At 55.1% G+C, this 14703-nt stretch overlaps 2 protein-coding genes across 4 annotated transcripts in view; both read right to left on the bottom strand.

Moving 5' to 3' along the window:
• Positions 1–1654: 1654 nt before the first annotated feature.
• Positions 1655–12386, bottom strand: Mag (myelin associated glycoprotein). 3 transcript variants are annotated; one of them, XM_042668008.1, is made up of 10 exons: positions 12306–12386; positions 11558–11926; positions 10054–10106; positions 9810–9927; positions 8486–8743; positions 6107–6367; positions 4342–4629; positions 3458–3554; positions 2932–3031; positions 1655–1845 (listed from the first exon to the last, which is right to left on the bottom strand). In XM_042668008.1, exons 1-10 carry the CDS (start codon positions 12349–12351, stop codon positions 1681–1683), a joined length of 1755 nt encoding a protein of 584 aa, XP_042523942.1. In that variant the 5' UTR covers positions 12352–12386; the 3' UTR covers positions 1655–1680. The 3 variants fall into 3 exon arrangements, with proteins under 3 accessions (XP_042523942.1, XP_042523941.1, XP_042523943.1); XM_042668007.1 differs by having other exon boundaries at positions 9810–10106; XM_042668009.1 differs by lacking the exon at positions 1655–1845 and adding an exon at positions 2505–2715 and having other exon boundaries at positions 9810–10106.
• Positions 10289–14703, bottom strand: part of Lsr (lipolysis stimulated lipoprotein receptor) — a 38644-nt gene continuing 34229 nt past the window's right edge. Inside the window, exon 12 of the mRNA XM_042668014.1 lies at positions 10289–10304. The gene's annotated coding sequence lies outside the window, so the exon portion shown is untranslated. The remainder of the gene's footprint in view (positions 10305–14703) is intronic.

The following is a 14703-nucleotide window of genomic DNA, read 5'->3' as shown; positions in this document are numbered from 1 at the left end:
AGCTGAGATCTGATCATCGTGATTCGAAGCCAACCTGGTGGGCAGGAAAGTCTTTGAGGCTCTTACCTCCAATGAACCACCAGAAAACCAGAAGTGGCGCTGTGGTTCAAAGTGGTAGAGCGCTAGTCTTGAGCAAAAGAGCTCAGCCACAGAGCCCAGGCCCAGAATTCAGACCCTAGGACTAGCATCAAAAAGCAAAACAAAACAACAACATCAAAAAAACCCACTTCAGAAAGTTCTGGACAGGTGAAATATATGTAGATCATAGTTGTGATGATAGTCCCTGCTGTGTAAATGTACATTGGTACAAGTCAGGACCACATTTTGTCTGTTTCTTTAGAAAATGAGCAGAATGCGGTAGCCACATTACGCACCTGTCACGATCTCTGCACATTTTGGGGGGGGAGGGGGTGCCAGTACTGGGACTTAAACTAAAGTTCAGGTGCTGTCCCTGAGCTTTTTTACTCAAGGCTGGTGCTCTACCATTTAAGCCACAGCTCATCCACTTCTGGCTTTTGCTGGTTCATTGGAGATTTCCCTGCCCGGCCTGGCTTTGAACCTTGATCCTCAGCTCTCAGCCTCCTGAGTAGCTGGGATGACAGGCGTGAACTCCAGTACCTGGCACATCTGCACAAAAGCCGATGTTAAAGGGTCCCAGGCAGAGTGAATGCTTGCGATGGGAGGTCGCAGGGGCAGGTGGAGGGGGGATAATGGCCGGAGTAGGGGTGGGACAGGGGCATGACCCGGATGTCCGGTTCACAGGATTCCCTGATGCTTTATGTGGCTTGCTGCTGTATATACGGACTTGCGATAAAATAGCACAGCCCTGCACCCACACCAGCGTCAGGTTCTTGGGTTTGATTCTGTGCTATAATTATGTAAAACAACTGTGTCGGGTGCCAAGCATATGAGCTCTGTTCTATCTTTGGGACTTCCTGTGTGCATAATTATTTCAAAATAGCAAGTTGAAAAGAAAGAAAATTATATATATATACATATAGCTATGTATATATAGAGTTGCTGGGCATCTGTGGCTCACACATCATCCTAGCTACTCAGGAGGCTGAGATCTGAAGATCTTGGTTCAAAGCCACTGCAGGCAGCAAAGCTTGTGAGATTTCATTTCTCCTATAAGTCAGCCAAAAGTCAGAAGTGGAGGCATGGTTCAAGTGGTAGAGCACCAACCTTGAAGCACAAAAAGCCAAGCAAGAGGCTGTAGCGATGAGTTCAAGCCCCAGTATTGACACGTACACATGCGCACTTGTGCACGTGTGTACACATATACACACACACACATACCACCAGCATCTAGACAGGCATGGAGGCCATTTATTTATTTCATGTCCTTTGTATAGAGGTCCTGGGGCCGGGCAGAGGGGGGTAGGGGCAGAAAACCAGGTGGGGGTAGCAATAAATAACACAGATGGACAGAGCTCCCCTCAGACAGACAAGGTTAGAGGAGGATTGAGGGGTGCTGTGGTGGGGGTAGGGGTGCTGGGGGGGCGGCAGGGAAGGAGCGGGGGGGGGCTGGGCCCCCAGGACTTTGCTGTCCCCTGCCTCAGGCCCTTCCTGCCCCATCTCTCCCCCACGCAAGCACGCATGCGCACGCACACACACACTCACTCACACTCAGGAGCAAAGGAGGCCGGTGAGGGAGGCCGAGGGCCGCCTCTGGCCTCATCACTTGACGCGGATCTCGGCGTACTCAGCCAGCTCCTCTGTCAGGGTGTAGCTGTCTTTCGTGGGTCGTTTTCCCAGCTCCGAATGGGAGTAGCTTAGGTCCAGCTCTGGGGGTTCCCCCCGCAGGCCTAGAAGTCTCCTCTCTGAGCCCGGGCGCCTCTCGCTCTGTGCAGGTAGAGGTGGGAGGGACCGTGATCAAAGCCCTCTCCCCATCTTTCGTCCTGAGTGAGCACCCCACTCTGGGATCTTTGCTACAGCTCACTTGAAAGTCTCGTGGGGGGAGGTGGAATGTGTTTGCTGTTTCCGTAGTGCTGAGATTTGAACTTAGGGCTCGAGCTTGCTAGACACCTGTTCTATGGCTTAAGCCACACTTCCATCTCTCTCTCTCTGTCTCTGTCTGTCTGCCTGCCTGTCTGTCTGTCTGTCTGTCTCTCTCTCTCTCTCTTATCTATATGTTTTTCAAGCCAGGTCTTTCACTTTTGTCCCCAGGAGCTGCCTTTGGCTGTCATCTTCTTAACCTCTGCCTCCCTGGGGTAGCTGGGATTACAGGCAGGTGCTGCTAGGCTGGGTCCTGCCCTTGAAAATTTGCTACGTGTTTCAGAAGCCTCCTCAAGAGAGGCTCGCTCTTGGTGGAGATCACTGTAACCCAGAACGCCCTTCTTGATGGGTCTCTATGGTCAGGTCTCAGCTTGCAGGTCCTGGGTTCGATTCTTCTTTGTCTCTGGGAGCTCTTGTCCAGATGGCCTCTGCCACCCGCTCTCCAAGCTCTCCACCCCCACCCACCTGCGTCGGACACACAGGACAGTGGCCACAGACAGAAGGCAGACAGCAAAGTGGACAGAGTGCACAGAGTGGACAGAGGCTGGGTCTGCGGGGCAGGGCTGCCCGGGGTCAGATGATGTCTGAGCTGACAAGGACACACACACACATGCACACCTGCCCCAGGGCCCGGCCAGGTCCCCGGGGGTCGGCACACTGAGGCCCGGACCTACCTCGGGGCTCTCAGTGACTTTCCAAGGGAGAGACCTCTTTGGACTATTGGAGAAGGAAAGTCAATGACAGACAGCAGCGAGAGTTAAGGCCACCCTCGGTACCACCCTCTGTAATCCCTGCCACAGCAGCCTGAGCCAGGGGCTCCAGGAAAAGTGGGGCTGACCCAGCCCTCCACGATGCCCCCCCTCCAATCTGCCCCCCTCCCCACCTCCACCCAGCTCCTCTGGGAATGCACGGTCACATGACCCCGGCCCTCACCTCGTATTTGTCGGGTGCCCCAGAGATGCGGAAGTCAGTGCTGTACAGGATGTGGGGGTTGTCCCCTGCGGAGAAGCTGGAGCTCTCTGTCACGTTCTTTCTGCAGGGCACAGCAGCCCCCGGTGACTCCCGAGTGGTCTTCTCCTCACCCTTTCTGCACCCCCCGCCCCGCTCTCTCTTAAGACTTTGCCCACCCCCACCCACACTCCAGTTGTCCAAGAGACCCTCTCCAGAGTGGCTGGTTTGGAATGACGAGCCTCGTGGCTCCCTGCTTCTGTCCCTGCCCACCTTCCCTGAGCCTCTGGCCGGGGGTGAGCAGGGAACATTTCTGGGGTTGGTTTTTGTTTGTTTGTTTGTTGGCAAGCTAGGAGGACAAAGAGGGTCTATGGCAAATGCTCAGCCGGGCCTTGGCAGGTCCCGAACCACCAGTGGCAGGAACCCTTGTCCCCCAAACCCTCTCTCCACAGACGGGGCGCCTGGCCTCGCTTGCCGCCCAGGCTTCTCACAGCCCCTCATCCCCACTCACTTCCTGCGGGTCTGGGTGATGTAGCACACGATGGCGATCAGGATGGCAAAGGCGACCACAGCGCCCACAGGCCCGATCTTGGCCCACATCAGCCGATCTGAGGACAGAGAAGGCAGGTTCCCAGTGCGTCTGCTGATGGGGACAGACCCAGGCCCAGGAGGCTGGCCAGGTTCCGCCAGAAGGTGGCTGATGCCTGCCATCCCAGCTACTTGGGAAGCTGAGATCGGAGGATCGCAGTTCAACACCAGCTGGAGCTGGAAAGTCCGTGAAACTCTTATTTCCCATGAACCACCAGAAAACTGGAAGTGGTGCTGTGGCTCAAGTGGTAGAGCACTTGCCTTGAGCCCCACGACTGACAATATATATACATCTATACTGACTCAGTAGGCCAGAGCTAATTGGCTGGGAGACTCCAGTTGTTCCTGTCATTGCTGGTTTGGGGGCAGGGCCCCCATGAAGAGCACACACAATCTGAAGGCTGTTTCTGCCCACTGGACAGAAAGGACATCTTTGGTTTTTTGGTTTCTGTTGTTTTTTTGTTGGTGGTGGTGGTGGTAGGACTTGAACTCAGGGCCTCCGAGCTTTCCCTGAGCTTCTTTTGCTCAAGACTAGTGCTCTACCACTCGATCCACAGCACCACTTCTGGCTTTCTGGTGGAACACTAGAGATCAGAGTCTCTCAGACTTTCCTGCCCAGGCTGGCTTTGAACCACAATCCTCAGATCTCAGCCTCCCGAGCAGCTGGGATGACAGGTGTGAGCACCGGCACCCAGCATCTTCATCGATTTAACCAGAGGCCCAGCTTTAGAGGTAGGGTAGGGCTGGACTTAAGAAGGACCCCCTCCTTCCTGGAGCTCCTCTTCACCCTCAAAGCCCTTAACTCACGGGCTCCCTGGAAAGGCAGCTCCAGGCTTTTGGTGCCGTAGAAGTTTCTGGAGGTGCAGATGACGCGGGGCGGGGCCTGCGCCTGGCCACGCAGGGTGAGGATGCTGGTGAGCAGGAGGCCGCTGCGTTCTGAGTACACAAACTCCCGTTCGGTCTCGTTCACTGTCACGTTGCGGGATGGCAGCTCAAAGGCCACAGATGGCTCTGGGTTGGATTTCACCACGCACAGACACTGCACCGTGTCCCGCGCCGCCGCGCAGTGTGACTCCAGGAGGATCATGGGAGCGACTGCCAGGCCAAGAACAAGAGCAACGGAGTTAGAGGCCTCGGGGAGGAGGGTTGAGGCTAGAAGGATCCAACACTGGGGGGAACAGAGGCAGGGGAGTCCCCAGTTCTGCTGCTGATCTGACCCAAAGCCATGGAACTCCTTGACTGAATGATGCACAGACACATTCAAACCACCAGCTTGCAGGATTGAACTCCAAGTCATGGCTGCTATCCCCAAAACAGTGAGAAACACCCACCTCAGCCCTGAATCACTGGACAGAAACCTTTAATAGTATATTTTTTTCTTTTTTGCTGATGCTGGGGCTTGAACTCAGGGCCTGGATGCTGTCCCTGAGTCCCTGAGCTTTTCTTCCTTCCTTCCTTCCTTCCTTCTTTCTTTCTCCGGTCAGTCATGGGGCTTAAACTCTGGGCGTGGGTGCTGTCCTTCAGCTCTTTAGCTCAAGGTCAGCACTCTACCACTTGAGCCTCAATGTCACTTCCAGTTTTCTATAAGAGTCTCACGGACATTCTTGCCCGGACTGGCTTTGAACCACAATTTTCAGATCTCAGCCTCCTGAGTAGCTGGGATTACAGCTGTGAGCTATCATAAGCTCCTGGCTGTGTGTAGTTTTGTAGACAGACTCAGAGAGCTATGAATCCTCCCACCCCCACCCTATCCACCCACCCTTCCAGGATGCTAGATAAACACCAAGGAATGGAGATTGGGCCAGCACTGCCTTGGCGTGAGTGCCAGCTCTGCCATCTAGTGGCTGGGTGAGGTCTCTCAGCATCCACAGACTCCAAGATGGAAGCTCCTGATGTAGACAGGGCAGCCAGGGGTCCTAAACTTGCAAAGGACTATGGGACTCCAGAGGTGGTGAGTTGGAAACACTCTGAATCCATACAAGGACTTTCAGCTCCTATAGGGGAGCATAGGAACTAAAAGCTATAACCAGCCAGTAATCCTAGCTACTCAGGAGGCCGAGACCTGATCATCTTAGTTTAAAGCCATCCTGGGCAAGCAAGTCTGTGAGATTTTATTTTAAATTGTTGATGGTGGTAGTGGTCATGGAGCTTGAACTCAGGGCCCGGATGCTGTCCTAGAGCTTTTTCCGCTCACAGCTGGCACTCTATCACTTTGGTCACATTTCCACTTCTGACTTTTTGCTGGGTCATTGGAGATAAGAATCTCATGGATTTTCCTGCCCCAGGCTGGCTTTGAACTGTGATTCTCCAGATCTCAGCCTCCTGAGTAGCTGAGCTGCCAGGTGTGAGCCACCGGTGCCTGGCTGGATTTTGATTCTGTTGCTGTGGACTCTGCTTCCCTGAAAACCCCTCCCCACACCCTCCCTGCCATCTTCTGGTGAGTAGCGGCAGCACCAGCACAGGCTTCAGGCTGGGATGCCAGGAACCCCGTGGCACCCCTAGATCTCCCCCACCCCGGAACCACGGGTCAGCAGCCTGGGGAGTCAGGGGGAAGGAAAAGGACGGTACGCACACTCCACGGACAGGTTGAAGGCAGTGGCCCGCTGACCATACTGGTTCTCAGCCACACACCAGTACTCCCCATCATCCTCGGGGCTGACGGCGGGCAGCTCCAGCTGCAGCTGGCTCTCGTAGATCACTGTGGCCAGGATCTGCTTCTCCTTGAAGATGGTGAGGATGGGGTCGGGGTTGCTCTGGGTGGAGCAGATGATGGTCGCCGTCTCCCCCTCCACGGCCACCCAGGTCCCATTCACTGTTGGCTTCCAAGGGGCATCTGGGGGGAGCGGGGGAGGTAGTCAGGCCGCCAAGTCCCACCTTCACATGTGACCCTTGACATCCTAAACCTAGTCCACCTCTTCAGGGGGCCCCAAGAGAACCCCAGGCCTGGTGAGTTTTATTTACACAAACGGCCATGCTGTGCCTGGCAGCTTGTCTTTTTTGGATCCTGGAGCTATTCACCCCTTCCTACCTGTGTGCAGGGCCCTATGGATCCCCGGGTCTCACTTTTCCCATCTGGAAAATGGCCTTCTTCAATTTCCATCACACAAACAAGGCCCCTGGTGTCTCATGCCTGAAATCTTTAGCTACTCAGGAGGCTGAGATCTGAGGGTCATGGTTCAAAGCCAGCTTGGGCAAGAAAGTATGTAAGACTTTTTTTTTTTTTTTCTGATCCTAGGCATTGAACTCTGGGCCTGGGCATTGTCCCTAAACTCCTTTTGTTCAAGGCTAGCACTCTACCATATGCGCCACAGCACCACTTTCTGCTTGTTCTGTGATTAATTGAAGAGTCCAAAAAAAGTCAGAAACTGGAGCTGTGGTTCAAATAGTAGAGTACAGGCCTTGAGTGAAAAAGCTAAGGCACAGCACCCAGGCCCTGAGTTTAAGCCCTAGTACTGGCACAAACACGCGCGTGCACGTGCACGAACACATACACACACACACACACACACACACACACACGCCTGCATAAATCCAACTGCATAAATCCAACCTCAAGCTATTATCCCTCACTTGATGAGAACCTGCCTAGTAACAGATACATTTTTAGCTTAAACAAGGTCTATGTGGGATGCCGTAGAATAAAAAAAAAAAATGCATTTCCAACTCAGGACTATGAAAACCAAAAGTCAGGGAGGGGAGTCAGGACCTCCATGGTTGGAAATATGAGAATGAGAATGAGGGAAGGCTTGGGGAGCAGAGGGGTGAACCAGGGGAGCCTGAGAAGTGCATGCACCGAAAGCATTCCAGAAGTGCTATATATGTGGGCTGTGCTGTTGTGATGAGCCCCAGTTCCTGGACACTTTGCTTCAATAGCTAGTTATGAATGAGTGTATGAATGAAGAATTAATGAACACCTTCTTCCTGATGCTGACCTGAGTCATGCAGTGCCCCTGTATCCATACATACCTGATGAGACTTGATAAGGCCTTCAATCCTCTTATTAGAACTACAACCAAGCCAGGCACCAGTGGCTCATGCCTGTAATCCTAGCTACTCAGAGATCTGAGGATCGGGGTTCAAAGCCAGCCCAGGCAGGGAAGTCTGTGAGACTCTTATCTCCAATAAATCATCAGAAAACCGGAAGTGGTGTTGTGGCTCAAGTGGTAGAGCACTAGCCTTGAGCTGAAGAGCTGAGAGAGAGTGCCCAGGCCCAGAGTTCAGGCCCCATGACCAACAAAAAGAGAAAGAAGCCTAGTGTAGTGGCAGAATTCTGAAATCCCCCTACTCAAGAGGCAGAGGTAGGAAGGCTGGTTCCAGGCAAAAACTAAGACCCTCTCTGAAAAATAAAGCAAAAAAAAGGGGGGCTAAAGATATGACTCAAGTAGTAGAGCACCTGCCTAGTGAGCAAAGTGCCCCTGAGTTCAATCCTCAGTGTCATTCACTCCTATCCCCCTCCTCTGCTGGTACTGGGTCTTGATACACAGTCTGAGTGCTGTTACTTAGTTGTTCTTTTTCTGCTTAAGGCTTGTGTCCTGCCACTTGAACCACACTTCCACCTCTGGCTTTTTGCTGGCTTGTTGGAGATAAGAATCTGGCCGACTTTCCTGCCAGGGCTGGCTTTGAACCTTGATCCTCTGATCTCGGCTTCCTGAGTAGCTAGGATGAGGATGTCTGGTGTTTAAGAGCCATCTTGCATTTATTTTAAAGCACAGATCGCCTGGGCTGTGACCTCAGGCTGGGTGAAGTAGCTCAGGCCCAGAGGAGGAATTGTCTTCTCACTGGCGGGCATGCACCAGTACAAAGGGAGGGAGGGAGGGAGGAAGCCCTGGGCCTGCACCCTCCTCTCCATCTTGGCCTCTGTGGCTGGCCCGGGGGTCCCTGAGTGGGTCCCCCCACCTGGGCCTGGCTGGTCCGGGGGTCCCTGAGCCCCCTGCGCGCAGCGCGGACTCACACATGACGCTGAGCTCCACGGTGCGATTGTCCTGGCCGTAGGCGTTCTCGGCCAGGCAGGCGTAGACGCCGTCCTCCCCGGGGGTCACCTCGTCCAGCTCCAGGTACAGGCTCTCGGCCACCGCCTCCCGGAGCACCGTGCCGTCGCGCATCCAGGTGAGCAGCGGCGGCGGGTTGCTGTCAGCGCCGCACAGCAAGCTGACCTGGGAGCCCTCGATGGCCTCCACCGAGGTGTTCATCTCCACGATCACCGGTGGGTCTGAGGCCGGGGGGCGGGGGTTCGGGAACGGGTCATCCCCCGGGGGCAGCGGCCGGCCCCACCCACCGCCCAACCCCCACGCCCAAGTCCCGCCCCCAGCACAGACTCCGCCCTCCCCCGCCACAGCCACACCCCGTCCTTACCTGGTCCCATCCTGGCTGGCCGGAGCCTAGAGCAAGCCCCGCCCCTTCCCGTTAGAGCCCCGCCCTATCAGTCTAGCCACACCCAAGTCCTTGGTCCCACTGGAAGACCCGGCTCAGTTCAGCTAGGTCTGGGCCTGAAGCCCCGCCCAGCCCCCCTCTCGTGGTTCTTCCTCTAGCCCCGCCCAGGCCCCGCCCATAATTAGCTCCTCCCAGCGGAGGCCCCGCCTCTCAGAGGCCTCGCCCACTCCTGCTTAACCCCGCCCAAGCCCCTCCCGTTCATAGCCCGCCCATCTATCACAAGTCTATCCCCGCCCCCTTCCCATCTTACCCTCACCCCCTCGTGTACGTAGCTCCCCTCTTTCTTTTTTGCCAGTCCTGGGGCTGGCACTCAGGGCCTGGGCACTGTCCCTGAGCTGCTTTTGCTCAAGGCTAGCACTCTACCACGTGAGCCACAGCACCACTTCTGGCTTTTTCTGTGTATGTGGTACTGAGGAATCAAACCCAGGCTTCCTGCATGCAAGGCAAGCACTCTACCACTGAGCCACCTTTCCCAGCCCCAGGTCCCACTCGTAAGTCCCGGCTTGGGCCACCATGCGCCCATCCTTAGCCCCTCCCTGACCGGGCCCAGCCTCGCAGAGGCCCCACCCACACCACGCCACGCCCACACCCAGTCCTGCCCTAGCCCCATGCCTTCGCGCGTACTTAGCCAGGGCCACATCCAGGCCCCACGCGAAGTCCCCTGACTTGGCCCGCCATGCCCTCATCTAGCGCCGCCTCTGTCCACACTTAGCTCCTCCCTGACCCGGCCCAGCCTTGCAGAAGCCCCACCCACTCCGTGCTGACCACGCCCACTCTCACCCCGCCCACATCTCCCTCCGCCTATCCCCGGCCTGGCTCCGCCCCCGGCCCGCCCCCAGGCTCACATTTGACGTCCAGGCTGGCGTAGCCCTCGAACTGCAGGGTGGTGTTGGGGAAGGCGGCCTGGCAGCCCAGCCGGTGCCCGTTGGCCTCCCTGGTGGGCACAAAATGCAGCAGCGACACCTGCACCCAGGTACCCTCGTCCTCACGCAGCCGGCCTAGCACGGTGGGCTCCCCCAGCCCCACGTGGCCCAGCCAGCTCAGCTCCGGACGCAGCTCCGGACAGTTATCCGGCACCATGCAGCTGACCTCCACCTCCTTGCCGGCCACCACCTCGGGGGGCACCACGATATTGGGGGTGTCTGCGTGGGGAGAAGAAAGAGAAGGTGAGAAGGCAGTACTGTATTAGGGGCCACACCTCCCTGGACCACCATGATCCTGGCACCTTGTTTCCTGAGGGTGAACTTGAGGCAGTGTGGGGGATGGAACCCTTGCACACGCTAGGCAAACGCTCGACCACTGAGCTACAGCCCAGCCCAAGAGTACACACACATACACGCATGCGCATGTACACCTATGTGTATATACATGCACGTATATGTATATATACATATTTGTGTGTGTATATATATGTATAAACACACATTTATATATATACACACATATATACAGGTCGGTTGTGGGGCTGAACTCTGGGCCTGGGCACTGTCCCTCAGCGATTCAGTTTAAGGCTAGCACTCTACCACTTGAGCCACAGGGCAACTTCTGGCTTTTTCTGCTTATGTGGTGCTGAGGAATTGAACCCAGGGCTTCATGCATGCAAGGCAAGCACTCTACCACTGAGCCACCTTTCCAACCCTTGTTTTCTTTTTTTTCCTTTTCTTATTTTCTTTTGTCAGTCATGGGCCTAGGCACTGCCCCTCTTCAGCTCAAGGCTAGCAAGGCTAGCACTCTACCACTTGAGCCACAGCACCACTTCTGGCTTTTTCTACCTATGTGGTGCTGAGGAATCGAACCCAGGGCCTCATCCATGCAAGGCAAGCATCTACCACTGAGCCACCTTCCTGACCATGTGTATATATATTTATATGTTAAGTAGCAGCCAATAGTAGACAATCTTGTTCCTGTGGAAAATTCTGAATGGCCAGGTGCAATGACCTGCAGCCTGCAAGCTAGAGCTGGGCACCCGGTGCCAGGTGCAGGCAGCAGCCCTGACAACCATTCACTCACAAAGCTGTACACTCTGTTCTTTGTGTGTGTGTGTGTGTGTGTGTGTGTGTGTGTGTGTGTGTGCATGTGTGTGTGTGCCATTACAGGGCTTCACACTCTTGTTCATAGCTGACACTCTACCACCTGAGCCACACCTCCAGTCCAGCTTTGTGCTGGTTAAGTGGAGATAAGAGGCTTTAGGACTTTATGACTTGAGCTCGTTTCCAACCTTTAGCCTCCAAACCCATCCTGAGTAGCTACAAGTGTTCTCATCTCCACTTTACACCAAAGGAAAGCCAGGTCCAGGGAAGACAATTAACTTACTTAAGGTCACCCAGCAAAAGCAGAGACACTCAGCCGCCCCCTAATCATGGCCTACTGCCTTGAGTCACCCCCTCCCCGTGTGCTCCCAGAATAAAAGCAAACGTTTCACCAGACACTGATAACTGGCGCCTGTCATCCTAGCTACTCAGGAGGCTGAAATCTAAGGATCACGGTTCGAAGCCAGCCCGAGGCTTAAGTGATGGAGCTCTAGCCTTAACTTCCAGAGCTGCCAGGCGGGCGGGGGGAGCCCCCCTTACCCCACCCAGCCCCGGGGACTCACTGATGATGTCCAGGACGCTGTGCTCCGAGAATGTGTACTGGTTGTAGCCCCCCAGGTCTCCTCGGAAATAGTACTTGCCCCCCAGCTCCGGGCTGAGGGTGCTGAGCAGCAGGGTGCAGTTCCGTAGGCCCAGGTCCCCCAGCAGGCGGCTGCGCCCCTGGAAGCTCTCGTGGACCACTTGCGTGCGGGACTTGAAGACCACCGGGGGGTAGTTCTTGGGGTAGGGGCTGTTGAAGTACCAGACCCCGTGCACCACCGCCGGCCGCAGCTCATCCGGGAAGTCAAAGCGACAGGGAATGGAGACACAGGTGCCCTCGAAGGCCGAGATGGACGCGGGCATCCACGCGCTCCAGTGGCCGCCCCGGGAGGCTGTGGGCGGGGCAGAGGCGCACGGGCTGATTGACAGCTCCCCTACCCAATGAATGACCAACCTCCAGCTCCCATCACCTGCCAATCAATGGCCCTGGGGCTGAGGACGGGGCAGAGGCGCACAGGTTGAGTGACAGCTCCCGTACCCAATGACCAACCTCCAACTCCCATCACCTGCCAATCAATGGCCCTGGGGCTGAGAACGGGGCAGAGGGGCACAGGTTGAATGACAGCTCCCGTACCCAATGACCAACCTCCAACTCCCATCACCTGCCAATCAATGGCCTAGGGGCTCTTAGGACCAAATAATAATAATAATATAATCAGGACGACAGCAGCCCCATATACCCCCAGTTTGGGGGGGGGGGGGGGTTGTTACCTGAAATCATAATCCAAAATAAAGGTAGTGTTGTGAGGAATATCATTTTGGACAGCAAACCAGTGAGCCGAAGCTGGGGGAAAAAGAGGGATTCATGAGTGAGCCAGGGAAAGTGACAAACGAAGCTTCTGAAAGGCCCCAAGACGCGCAGAAGTAGCTGCTACTCTCGTGTGTATACTTTTTGGTTTGAGTTTTTTTTTTCAGTATTAGGATTTGAACTCAGGGCTCTGTGTTTGCTAGGCAGGCACTCTCCCACTTAAACCACGCCCCCATCCTATCTGCTTTCATCTATTTTTTCAGAAGGATACCTGGCCTTCTTTATCCTGGCTGCCTACCAGTGCAACTCTCCTAAGCCTCCTGCATAGCTGTGATTAAGGATATGATCAACACACTCAGCTTGTTGGTTTAGATGGGGTGAGGGTATCTCACTAACTTCTTTTTCTGTTTTTAGTTGGTCGTGAGGCTTGAATTCAGGGCCTGGGTACTGTCCCTAAGGCTAGCTAGCACTCTACCACTTGAACCATTGCTCCACTTGCGGTTTTCTGGTGGTTCATTGGAGATAAGTCTCACTGCCTTTCCTGCCCAGACTGGCTTTAACCTGTCATCCTCTAGATCTCAGCATTCTAAGAAACCCGGTGTGAGCCACCAGCGGTGTGTGGCCAGCCTTTAGTCTCAGCCACCCACTGTCCTATCTCTGTCTGGTCATGACATGTCGAATATAATATTGAATGCTATTGTGCCCCTGGATAGATCAAGAGCAAGCGGGATCTGGGCTAGTGGCAGGAAAGTAAGAAGTAAGGAAAGCCAAGGAAAGAGAGGGGGGATGGTAGTACCCCGGCCCCTTACCTCGTTCTCCCTGAGTTGACAATTATATCCTGATCTCCAGAAGGTGCCAGTCAGTTCACCTGGAGTAAGAGTTTAGAAAGTGCCAGGGTTGGGGGGTGAGAGGCTGAGCACTTGCTGCCCCCTCTTTTATCATGTACTCTGGCCCTGTAAGCTCCCCAGGAAGCTCCCCCACCCCCTCCAGCCAGGAGATAACAGAAGCCACCACCCTCTCCTTTCCAGACTGGATGGATGACACGTGGGAGAACCGTGGGGAAAGAGATCGGGGGAATGGCAGCCGTGGGCTGGGGTGGAGGGGGGCCAGGAGCAGTGGTGAATGGGGCGAAGGAGCAGTTGTGTCACCCCTGAGGACCTGGGGGTGGCAAAGCAGGGACCCCATCAATGACAGGGTTTCACAGCATCAGCATTCTCCACATGCCGTGTGAATTCCTGCCGCCCTCTGCCACCCTGCGGCCCGGCCCCTGCGGCCCCACCCTCCCCAGAGCCGGGAGCCCAGCACAAAAAGAGGCCTGTTCTGTTCCCTTGGGGGTACTGGGGGACCCCCAGAGTTGACAGTGAGGGGTGGGGCATTGCAGAGTGGGGCCACGAAGGTCCAGGGGGGTGAGCCCCCCCCATTGCCACCGATGCTCTGTGGGTTGCTTGGGTCTAACACCAGGATTTCCAAGTGGCCACTTAGCCCGGCCCAGGCCACCCACTTCCCACAGACACAGATGCATGCTCAGACACATGCCAAGGCTGGACGTGGACAGACAGGACACTCTCTGCCCCATGTGTGATCAAGAAGGTGTCAGCGTATTCGAACTCGCGACTTGGGCGCTGTTCCTGAGCTTTTTCTTTTGACCCAAGGCTAGCACTCCACGACTTGAGCCATAGCTCCACTTCTTCAGGGTTTTTTTTTTGTGGTTCACTGGAGAATGAACTGTGAGCCTCCAGATCTCAGCTTCCTGAGTAGCTAGGATGACAGGTGTGAGCCACCACCACCTGGCAGCCCTGCCTTTTCTTGGGCATGCATGGAGTGGTCCTGCAGGGTACACACACGGTCCTGTGTGCCATGCTCTCTCTCTCAAACACACACACACACACACACACACACACAAACACACGTCCAACAGCAACCACAGCCCTGGCCCCAGTGATAGGTAGATACTCAGATAAGCACTGGCCACACATTCAATGAGCATGTGGAACTTGAATTCTCCATAGGGGATGAAAATTAGTAGTGGGGTAGGGACCCAAACAATACTAGCTGTGACTGATTTGTGTTTTCCCCAAAAAAGCCCAGTGCTCAAGTGTCAGTCTAGGTAGCAAGCTATCCTTACTCCACTTCTGAAGGAGGGGCCCGTGGTTAAAAACGCATCTACAAAGATGATGAGATAACTCACCAATCATGAGCGGCTCACCCCTGTCACCCCAGCCACTCAGGAGGCTGAGATCTGGAAGATCATGATTCAAAGCCAGCCTGGGGCAGGAAAACGCCACAAAAACTATCAAAAACACAAAAATGGAAGTGGAGCTGTGGCTCAAATGGTAGAGTGCTAGCCTTGAGCAAAAATAG

This window comes from Dipodomys spectabilis, unplaced genomic scaffold (assembly GCF_019054845.1).
Source record: "Dipodomys spectabilis isolate Male_0828 unplaced genomic scaffold, ASM1905484v1 ptg000422l, whole genome shotgun sequence".
Classification (NCBI taxonomy): domain Eukaryota; kingdom Metazoa; phylum Chordata; class Mammalia; order Rodentia; family Heteromyidae; genus Dipodomys; species Dipodomys spectabilis.
The sequence above is the reverse complement of the archived record's forward strand: the minus strand, read 5'-3'. Positions and strand labels throughout refer to the sequence as shown.